The following is an 11,343-nucleotide window of genomic DNA, read 5'->3' on the forward strand; positions in this document are numbered from 1 at the left end:
CCAGGAGAGAAAGCTAGCAGATGATGCCATGTTCACCATGTGCCCTTCCAGATGAGAGAAACCCTGACCATGTTCACCATGTGCCCTTCCACTTGAGAGAGAGACCCTGAACTCCATCAGCCTTCTTGAACCAAGGTATCTTTCCCTGGATGCCTTTGATTGGACATTTCTATAGACTTGCTTTAATTGGGACATTTTCTCGGCCTTAGACAATAAGCTAGCAATTTATTAAAGTCCCTTTTTTAAAAGCCATTCTGTTTCTGGTATATCGCATTCTAGCAGCTTGCAAACTAGAACAGTATCTTTATTTTCTGAGCAGTAGTTCTCAATATTTAAGTGGGCTTAAAATAGTCAGTCAATCATAGTGTCAACAGATGTGCTGCCCTCCAGGCTTTGTTGTGTCGTTACAGGGCACAGGCAGAGGGGATTTAGCATCCTTCCGAAGGACCCTGGGCTTCCTGGCATGGTGGATGAGGACTGGCTCCAACGCCAAGTCACCAGCTGCACCAGCCCTGGACAAGAGAGTTAGTCTGTCCCTTGAGGCTTTGAAATCAGACACTGGCTTCTCCTCTCTAACTAGGAAGGTCCGAGAAGGCATCTTCTTTCTATATACGGCGTTTCATCGACATTGGGAATCTGTTGTTGGTGCAGTCACCCTCATCAGTGACCTTGGCTGGGTCCTCTGGTCAGCTTGCAGCTTCTCCATCAGCACCTGACCCTCACCCGGCCTAGCCCTTTAATGTTACAGAGATGGCTTCCTTCAACCTCACGCACCAACTCTGCTAGCGTCAGACTTTTCTACTGTAGCCTCCGCAAACCTCTCAGCCTTCCCAGGATTGAGGAGAGTTAGGGCCTTGCACTGGGTTACGGTTTGGCTTCAGGGAATGCTGTGGTTTGAGCTTCTATCCAGACCAGTACAACTTACTCCATATCAGCAGCATGGCTGCTCTGCCTTCTTGTCATCCGTGTGTTCACTGGAGTAGCACTTCTGACTTCCTTCAAGAACTTTTCCCTTGCACTCACAGTTTGGCTACCTGGAGCAAGAGGCCCAGCCGTCGGCCTTCCTCCACTTTCTGCCTTCCTCACTGAGCTTCGTCATCTCTAGCGTTGATTTAAGGTGAGAGACATGCGGCTGTTCCTCTCCCTTGAGCACTCAGAGGCTGTTGTGGGGCTCTTCGCTGCCCTAATTTCAGGACTGTTGTGTGTCAGGGAACGGGGGGCTGAGGAGAGGGAGCAGCGTTTGTGGCTGAAGGTCGCTGTTGCACGTGGACATGACTTGTTCCAAAGCACTCACAACGGTAAGACTGGAGGTCACCCGCACTAATAAAGTAATTGTGGAATTTTGACGTTTCCAGAATGTGCCACAGCACCCCGAAGGAGCACGTGCCCCTGGGGAGCGGTGCTGCAGCCCCGCCCGGGGCAGGGCCCTCCTGGGTGAGGGGCAGGCCCAGGAAGCCTGGGCGCAGGGAAATTTCCCAGAGAGGAAGAGGCCGGCATGTGATTGGAAACTTAGGAACCGGCACCCAGAGGCTGATGCTGAAGGCGTCCTTCAGAGGCCGCCACGCTGCCCGGGCTGTCAGCAGAGGAAAGTCCCTCGGCACAGGCTGGGCAGCGGGTTACAGCACGTGGCCTCGTGCTCAGGTGGCCAAACGCCTGCTCCGGGGCAGGCTGCAGGCAGGCGGGAGGATGGTGGGGCCTGTGGGGATGGACGCTGGTGACACATGGATGCTGGTGACACGCGGATGCCAGTGACACACAGATGCTGGTGACACGTGGATGCCGGTGACACATGGATGCCAGTGACACGCGGATGCCGGTGACACACGGATGCCGGTGACGAGAGGGCAATGCTCCCAGAACAAGTGGCTTCGCTGAAACTCTCACGGCGTCAACAGTGTGGACACTCTCAGGCCAAGTCAGAGAGGTGACTTCTCTCTCTCCCAGCTCAAAAGCATAAGGAAGGTGCCATGCTGCACATGGGTGTTTTAACACATACACCTATACACACACACCGATACACAAATGCACACGCACATACACGTGTGCACACGCCCTATGCCTCTGAAGACACACCAGCTTTGTGGGCTGGTCACTTGGTGTCAGCCCAAGCATGGGACAGGGGCCGGGGCCAGGTGTGAATTCAGCCCTAAGTGTCCAGAAGCTGGCGCCTGCCCTGCGGCACCGGCCAAGGCCATCTGGCGGGGGGGTGTCTACAGAGAGCACCGCGCCGGGGGCAGGCAGGGACCCCAGGGCCAAAAGCGGCGCCGGAAACCAGGATGCACAAGGGTCTGCGTGAGGAAAGAGCAGAGCCGCGGGTCGGCCGGAGGCAGGGGGCGGGTGCTGCGCAGCTGCGGTGTCTCATTCCTGGGCAACAAGGAGGGCTGAGGGGAGGCGGGGCCTGGAGAGGGGCAGAGGGCGGAGGGGAGGGGGAGGGGAGAAGGGGGGAGGGGGAGGCCATGCTGGGAAAGAAGCGGGGAGGGCCCCCCACGGTCCGGCCTTCGCGCCTGCGCCCTGCGAGGGGAGGGCAGCGCCCGCCTGGCCGCAGCTCCGGGACCCTAAGCTGCAGTACGCGGCGCGCGGTGAGCGCTGTCGGTTCCCAACAAATGGAAACACTTATAACTGTCAGACAATAGTACATTTTTGTTTAGAAAATAAGTGATTCATTTAGAAAAGCGCAAAGACGTTCCCTTCAGAAATGTGGACAGTGCGACAGCCCACTAGTCCTCACCCTGTTCGTGGACCACGGTGGGGCGTGGCCCGGGGGAGGTGGGGGGCAGGGCAGGAAGGGGCGGTAGGGGGGCGGACAGATGTCCCGCATCCCGGAACTGTGACAACTGCAAGCCCCCCACCTGCACGGGGGGCCCTTCCCAAGTCCCCTCCCCCGCCCCCACCCCGGGGCAGGAGGTCACTCCTGGGGGCCACTGCCCGCTCTGCCCGGGCCCCTGCTGACTGTCGCGGGGCGGTGGGCCAGGCCCCCAACATCCCTAAGCCGTGTTTGTTTCATATGTGAAATGGGGAGCAAACTAGTGCTTTCCTTACATGCTTTTTAGAGGATTAAATGCAGTGAACCACAGGACACATGCAACACTCTGCGATGGCAGTGGGCATGAGCCAGACGGGGGCCTCTGCCCCCAGGGGTCACGCGTGCGCACACACAGGTACACTCACACACAGAGCTTCCTTTGCACTGTAAGGATGCTGCCTGGCCACTCAGCAGAGCAGGACGGAGTCACGTGGATGCCTCGGGGTGGACCAAGCAGCCCGGGCGGGACCCAGCCTTCGGGGAAGGCCGGCTACATGGCTGCTGGGGCCTGCCCGAGTCTGGTGGGGGCTCGCACGCCCACCGCGGGGCCAAGGCCTCTCCTGGTGCAGCCGCCCTGAAGGCAGCGCAGGCAGGGTCGATCCTGCTCTCTAGATTCTCACCCTGCTCCCAGCGAGGACGTGTGCAGGGGAGGCTGGCCCTGGCTGCTGTCACGCTCTGTGCTGCAGCTTGGGCTGGGCAGTAGGGTGGGCCTGCGATTGCTGCCTGCAGAGTCCCTGCCTCTGACCCTGCGCCGTTCACACGCGCCCATGGGGCAGCGCCCCTGGCCGAGGCCATCTGTTGCCCTCTCCTCAGAAACGCTCACCATCTAAGTCAGGTCTGAGCAGCTCCGAGTCATACGGACAAGACCGCCTGAGCTCTGCGCTGCGTCTCGCTTGGGCCCCACTGCGGCTCTCAGTGCCTCGTGAGCCCCCAGGAGTGTGGAAGTGCCAGGAGCTCCTCGTGACCCCCCAGGAGCGTGGAAGGGCTAGGAGCTCCTCGTGACCCCCCAGAGCGAGGACGTGCCAGGAGCTCCTCGTGACCCCCCAGGAGCGTGGAAGGGCCAGGAGCTCCTCGTGACCCCCCCAGAGCGAGGACGTTCCAGGAGCAAATCGTGACCCTCCAGAGCATGGAAGGGCCAGGAGCTCCTCGTGACCCCCCAGGAGTGTGGAAGGGCCAGGAGCTCCTCGTGACCCCCCCAGAGCGAGGACGTGTCAGGAGCTCCTCGTGACCCCCCAGAGCGTGGAAGGGCCAGGAGCTCCTCGTGACCCCCCCAGAGCGAGGACGTGCCAGGAGCTCCTCGTGATCCCCCAGAGCGTGGAAGGGCCAGGAGCTCCTCGTGACCCCCCAGGAGCGTGGAGGGGCCAGGAGCTCCTCGTGACCCCCCCAGAGCGTGGAAGGGCCAGGAGCTCCTCATGACCCCCCCAGAGCGTGGACGTGCCAGGAGCTCCTCGTGACCCCCCCAGAGCGAGGACGTGCCAGGAGCTCCTCGTGACCCCCCAGGAGCGTGGAAGGGCCAGGAGCAACTCGCACAGACTGTGCTCCCCAAAACCTTCCAGCCAAGCCCAGAATGCTCCTCCTACCTTCACCGGGTAACGCCTCAAGAACCAGTCAGTGTGCTGCTTAAACAGCAGAGCAGAGGCAGCCACATGTTCAGAAAGCCTTCGAGACCCTCTTTCGTGCCCCCCATCTGGGTCACGGCAGTAATAAGGACTGGCCCGGGCTCCACTGGCCTCCAGCGGCTGCACTCGTATCTGTGCACCAGTGTCTGGACACCCATAAAGGAGACCCACCCCCCGGGGCTGCCGGCGGGTCTGGCCCCATGGCTCGCCCACCGTGGCACGTACGGACTGCGGTGTGGGGGCTTGGACTCCTCGGCTCCACCGCAGTCTTCCGAACAACCTGCAGGCTGGCTCACCTTCCCTAACCTTGTGTCCTCAGCACCCAGTCCTCAGTCTGTCTGGCAGACTGTGTGGGCCAAACTTAACCCTGTGGACTGAATGGGCAGTCCCTCCCTAGCTCCTTGCACGTGCAGGGACCTAGTACGATATGTCAACCGTGCCTCTAGGGAACGGACAGCCTAACCCGGGTAACAAGTCATAGCGTGGGAATAAAGAGCCAGGACACCAGGCAGAGAATATTAACGTCAATTGAATGGACCAAATCTAAGTACAATCAATCAGACAAAAGAAAAAATTGTTAAGATTAAGACAGTCAGGGAGAGCTTCCGGGAGGAGGCAGGATTTGAACCAGTCCTGGCATCTTGTCGATATTGCCTGACTACATTGACCACACCGGTTTTAGGGAGGCAGGGTGGCATGGTGGAAGGAGGCGGGGTTTACAGACACATTGCTTCCCGCCTTTCGGTCTTCTTGCTGTGTGTGTGTGCTAGCTGCCTTGTAAACACACAATGCCTCATCTTTAGAGTGTGGATAACAGCCTCTGCCTTACGGAGAGGTTGAGATAATTAAAATGAGTTAACGAATCGAAAAGAGACCAGTTTGATTCCCCATACATGCAAGGGATTCCATAAAGAACAGTTCTCATCTTATTTAGGATCCAGGGTTAGATTTTAAACTACTGACCAGGTAGTTATGAAGCAGCAGTTTTCTGGAGCATCACAGCAGCTTGGCTTCACCTGAGCAAGTGGTACACACACCCCCTCTAGTAGGAGAAAGAATGTGTTACACACAAAATGGAATGGCTTTTTAGAAAGGGGAATTTATTAAGTTGCATGTTTACAGTTCTAAGGCCATGAAAATGTCCAAATTAGAGCACAGCTGTAGAAATGTCCAAGAAGGCTGATGAAGGTCAGGGTTTCTCTCTCAGTTGGAAAGGCACATGGTGAACATGGCTACATCTGCTGGCTTTCTCTCCAGGCTTCTTGTTTCATGAAGCTCCCCCAGGGACATTTTCCTTCTTCATCTCTAAAGGTCTCTGGCTGCGTGGGCTCTTGTGGCTCTCAAGCTTTTTCCAAAACGGTTCCCTCTTAAAGGCCTCCAGGAAGCAACCCCACCTTGAACGGGAGGAGACACAGCTCCCTGGAAACCATCTAATCAAAAGGTCCCACCCACAACTGGGTGGGTCACATCTCCATGGAAACAATCAAAAGGCTCCCATCCTGCAATATTGAATGAGGATTAAAGAACATGGCTTTTCTGGGATCCACAACAGATTCAAACCGGCAGAAAGACCCTCCCCACGGTGCTTCTTGAAGGTCTGAAGCTCCTTCTCACACACTTTCCGTGAGCATGTGCCGTCTTCCATGCAGATTCACCTGGCATCGTGGAGCAGGGCACTGTGGCCAGGTTTGGCACAGATGATTTCCTTTCTGACTATAAATTTTTTAATCTTGGAAATAACATATTCCTTCCACCCTCTTCACTGTTCAATTTTTATTGTCAAAAAATTTTTTTTAACTTCAGAACAATATGGTACAAATAAATTGGGTAGGTGGGAATGCTAGTGGTCAATGAGAGGGGAGGGGTAAGGGTGAGTTTTTTCTTCTTTCTTTTTCTTTTTCTGGAGTGATGTAAATGCTCTAAAAAATTATCATGGTGATGAATATACAACCATGTGATGATATTGTGAGCCGCTGATTGTATACCATGTATGGGACATATGTGTGTGAGGATTTCTCAATAAAAATTAAAAAGCAAAACAAAACATGGCATGTAAGACCATCCTAATACCCGTGGGAGGGGGACCCGCCCCAGGCTCCACGGGGAAGCAGGGCTGGAGCTGGAATGAGCCTCGGGGTCCTGAGCTGCTCCCCAAACTTACGGGTCACATCTACAGCTCCCCTTGGCAGCAGCATACCCGGAAGGGATGTCAGCTGCAGCACGGCTCATCACTTTATCCCTGTCATTGTTCAGAACTGCCACCACCGATGATAGGGAAAAAAGACGCCATTTTTGTCAGCTTTATCATTGCTTTTCAGTGATCTATCGACAGCTGCCCGCCGGGGGCTGGCGGCCCCCAGACCTGCCCTTGGCACACACGGCACTTCGGCAAGAAACCGCATCTGCACCCCTGCCAGAGGGAGGCTTCGTCTGAGCTGAGGAATCTGGCTTCCCAAGCAATGACTCGAGGTCAAGAGGGGGTGGAGGGTGGAAGGGGGCTACAAGGGGCCCTGAGTTCCCTCGCCTCCAGGGGCTGACCATTTACTGGGCTGCAGATGAACGACGAAGGCGACATCCGTCACCACGGTTCTCTGCTCAGGCAGAGACGCTGAGGCTGAGAGAGGGGCTTCTGGCCACGACCGCAGTCACCCGGAGGCAGAGGTGCCGGGACCCAGGTTTCTTCCGACTCCAGCCTGCACTCTGGCCACAGCCACGACGGCCCGTCTCTCCACCAGTGTTTGAACAGCCGCTGGTCTCCTAGAGATGCTCATATCGCAGGGGGGCCGCCCCTCATGCAGGCTGCACGCGGTGCCTGGGGACGCAGGGGCTAGAGGGCCAGCTCTGCGGGCTTCGTGGTGGGCAGTGGCCGGAGGTGGCTGGAGGCAGGACACAGCAGCTGCTGCCTTCTGTTCCTTGTCCTTGATGGCTGTTTGCCTGTCCCCTGGAGGAGCTTCCTGGCCCTCGGCAGGAAGGGTTGAGGTGGCCGCGTCTCTGCCCTGGTGACCACTGGGGACGTAAGTGGTACGCCCCCAGGAGCTCATTCTTCTGAAAATTAGACACCAGGTCACCTGTTGACCCGTGTGTCAAGTCCTGGGTCGTCCTCAGTGGGCGTCGCTTCCAGGAAAGAGGCAGACAGAGGCCTGTGCACGGGGGCCGACACCACCGACTCCTCTGTGCCGCTCTTTGGGAATCAGTGCAGGAACCTTGCAGGGCCCCTGGAGATTATGTCTTGGTGGTGGGGGTGCTGGAACAGTGGGGGGGCCCTGGAACGGTGGGGGGCCTGCTGGAACACTGGGGGTGTGCTGGAATGGTGGGGGGTGCAGGAACAGTGTGGGGGTGCTGGAATGGTGGGGGGGCTACTGGAGTAGTAGGGGGTACTGGAATAGTGGTACCCCACTGACCTTACCCTCAGCTCTGTCATTTTCTTCCCTAGAAGCTGATGTGCATTAGGTGGTAGCACCCTATATCAGGTATGCTAGCTGTGTCCCATATTGCTGAGTTATAAGCCAAATATTTTTATGAGTTTAAAAGTCATTCACTCACCAAACATTTATGAACTCCTGTGACTAGGATTGCAACAGATTCCAGCAGCTCCCCACCGTTCCAGCAGCCCCCCACCATTTCAGCAGCTCCCCCCACTGTTCCAGCAGCCCCCCACCTTTCCAGCAGCTCCCCACCATTCCAGCAGCTCCCCCCACCGTTCCAGCAGACCCCCCACCTTTCCAGCAGCCCCCTCCACCATTCCAGCAGCTCCCCACCGTTCCAGCAGCTCCCCCACCATTTCAGCAGCTCCCCCCACTGTTCCAGCAGCCCCCCACCTTTCCAGCAGCTCCCCACCATTCCAGCAGCTCCCCACACCGTTCCTGACACATTTGGGGTGACCCTGAGCAGGTGTGTGCCGTCTCGGGCACTCGGTCTGTTCTCTGTGACCTGAGGGGCTGCCTGGGCTCCAGGACCTTGTGCTGCCCCTTCGCCCCCACCCATGAGATCTGGAAGGGGTGGGGTGAGGCTCTGCCCCGACCTCATTTTCAAAGCTCTTCATAAATTAAAAACAGGTGTGCCGCCCTCCTTTGGCCTAGTGAATACAGGAGGGGAGGCTGCTGTAAAGGAGGGGGCTTGCTCAGTTCCCCAGGACTCTGGCAGCCCGTGTGGCCTGGAGCGCGCAGTATTCCCCCAGGGCTGGAAACGCCCTCAGGGCTCCCTACTCCAGGCCCGAGGCTGCAACACGGGCTTTTCTGATGGAGATAAACGGGTAAGGGCAAGCCTCATTTTACTTTATTTCCTACAAGGAAGGGAGGGGGAAGGGGGAGGGGGAGGGAGGGGGAAGGGGAGGGAAGGGGAGGGTGGGGGAGGGGGAGGGGGTGGGGGAGGGGGAGGGAGGGGGAGGGGGTGGGGGAGGGGGGAGGGAGAGAGGGAGAGAGGGAGAGAGGGAGAGAGGGAGAGAGGGAGAGAGGGAGAGAGGGAGAGAGGGAGAGAGAGAGAAGACCGTGGTGGCAGCGGTCAGCCAGGCCCCCCTGCCCTGGCTCCCTGGGCCTCTCTGCGTCGTGGCCTCTGCTCTCAGCCCCACAGCCTTGTTGACTGATTTCTCAAAGTTCCAAACGCAGAAATTTCACCTAAATGAGACAGAGAACACTTGCCAAATGCTTGTTGCAGTGTGTCCACTTAAATGGAGCCTGGTCCGGTCGCCTCCTCCGCCTCGGCCACCTGAGAACAGAAAGGAGCATTGAGGACGGAGCAAACTCAGCACAGAACGAAAGGACGGGCTTTGGGGCCTGACAAGGGTCTCGGCTGCCCCCTCCCGCCAGCTGCCTGCACCGGCCTCGCCCCGTGGAACCTCCAAGTAAATGCTCTTTAAGTGGAGATTAGTGAGAACGTGTGTAAGCGCAGAGAACGCTATCAGCAAGTTCTAGGATTCCCAACAAGCGCTGAAGGAAGAGGGACAAGGGGGAGGAGTCCTTGTTGCAGCTAGTGGGTTTCCCCGAGCCCTGGCTAAGACTCCTCTAGGAATGGTCAAGGGAGGACACGTTTCTTCCCTGAAAGCCTGCGAATGAAAACACCGCCCGTCTTCTCACTGGGCCATGGACATTTCCTCTCAGCAACTGCACAGAGATTTAAAAAGGCCACCTTAATATTACGCTCCAGTTTGATTTGCTACGATGCTAATAATTGGTGGAATCAGTCCCAGATAAGACAAGGTGGGTTCACTGGACAAATGGAGAATGAGAGAGCGCTCTCCCCCCACAGGGGGCCTCTCCCCAACTTCAGGGCCTCTCCCCAAATGCGGGGCCTCTCCCCCCACAGGGGGCCTCTCCCCAAATGCGGGTCTCTCCCCAGATGGGGGGCCTCTCTGGCCAGGTGGGAAGCAGGGCAAACCAGTCAGACCGTCCACCCTCACTCTGCTGGGGGAAGAGGCTCCCTGGCCAATTTCACACTTCCTCTCTACATTTCAAGAAACAAGGTGTGATTCTGCCCCTGGATTTTAAAGAGCCCTCCAGAAGGCTCAAAACAGATTCTGCAGCCTCCTGGCCAGCTTTCTGCTTCCTGCTGTCTGCCTGCCTGGGGAACCAACCCTTCCCAGAGGCAAGCAGGTCTCTGGAGTTGCAGCCGCTGCCCTGTGCTCTGGGCGTGCCGCTGGGGGCCTGGCTGCCCCGGGAGGCTCGTGGCACAAGAGGGAAGGGCTGTGGTGCAAACCCCCGCCCCCCCACCCGCGGGAAGGCATTGCCTGGTTGTTTGCAGCTGAGGTTTCCCTGTCCCAGCTGCACTGTGCCTCCTGCAACATGTGTCTTGAGCCTGGAAGCTCCTGGAAGTCCTGTGGACTGGGGAGGGGGGGAGCCGCCCCCCCACCCCCGCACCCTCCTGGCTGCCGACTGCCCTGGGCTTGTTTTCTTTGGCTCCTTCATTAACGAGTTCCACAGGACAATGCTAAGTCTAGTTATGCAGCCTTAATTGGTTTAGTTACAAGGAGATAATTCCTTTTTTCTTCTCTTGGAGGCCTTTCTGTTTAAAGACATTTTAGCTGGAAGATGCTAATTATCAATGAGGAGAAAGTGACACCTGCAGAGTCCATCCTTCCTTCCCCTTTGAACTCCCTCTCGGGCCCCTTTCCCACTTCCCAGGCCCGGTCATAAAGGCGCGCCTTCCCCCGGACGCAGCACAACTTTCTCCCACGGCCGCCTCATGGACGACCCGCGCCGGCCCTTCCTCGGCCTCCAGGGCAGCCTGGGTGCCGCGGGCAGCCCTGCCCTGCTGGGCCCCTGGGCCTGGGGAGAGCGGGCAGCGCCCATGGAGCTGGGCGTGGTCTCGCCCCCTCCGAGCCTGTCCCCCGCGCCGTCGCCGGGGTCCCCTCCTGCCTCGCCCGGCGTGGCCCTGGCCGCGGGCCCCGGGGGAACGGCCTGCCCGGTGCTGGCCTCGCAGCCTCCCCGCCTGCCGGGCGTCCCCAGGGCCCAGACGGGCGCCAAGGTCCGGATGTCTGTCCAGCGGCGGCGGAAGGCCAGCGAGAGGGAGAAGCTGCGGATGCGCGCCCTGGCCGAGGCGCTGCACGCCCTGCGCAGCTACCTGCCGCCCGCCTACAGCCCGCGCGAGCAGCCGCTCACCAAGATCCAGACGCTGCGCCGCGCCATCCAGTACATCCGCGAGCTCGCCGAGCTGCTGGGCCGCGCGCAGAGGGCCTAGGCGCGCGCGGGGGCCTCGGGACCACCGCCCAGGCTGCGTCCACACGGCCGGCCCGCGGCCTCGTCGGCACACTCCGAGGGGACCCCGGGGAGGCCGGGCGGCCGCCCCGCGAAGCTGCAGGCGAGCAGGCGCCACCTTCCCCTCGCTTCCCGGGACGCGTCTTTGGCGGAGACAGACACTTTGTCCCCCCTTCTTCTGTTCAAGGTACCCGAGAGGGGCAGCGATCTTAAAGGCGTTTTTAAAGCCACG

General features: G+C 58.7%; 1 protein-coding gene across 1 annotated transcript; it reads left to right on the forward strand.

Annotated features, from left to right (window-relative positions):
• Positions 1-10,599: 10,599 nt before the first annotated feature.
• On the forward strand, positions 10,600-11,094 carry MSGN1 (mesogenin 1). The gene has a single exon (XM_077151689.1). The coding sequence runs from the start codon at positions 10,600-10,602 to the stop codon at positions 11,092-11,094; it is 495 nt and encodes a 164-aa protein (XP_077007804.1).
• Positions 11,095-11,343: the final 249 nt, after the last annotated feature.

The sequence above is a fragment of the Tamandua tetradactyla genome, chromosome 3, assembly GCF_023851605.1.
Source record: "Tamandua tetradactyla isolate mTamTet1 chromosome 3, mTamTet1.pri, whole genome shotgun sequence".
NCBI lineage: Eukaryota > Metazoa > Chordata > Mammalia > Pilosa > Myrmecophagidae > Tamandua > Tamandua tetradactyla.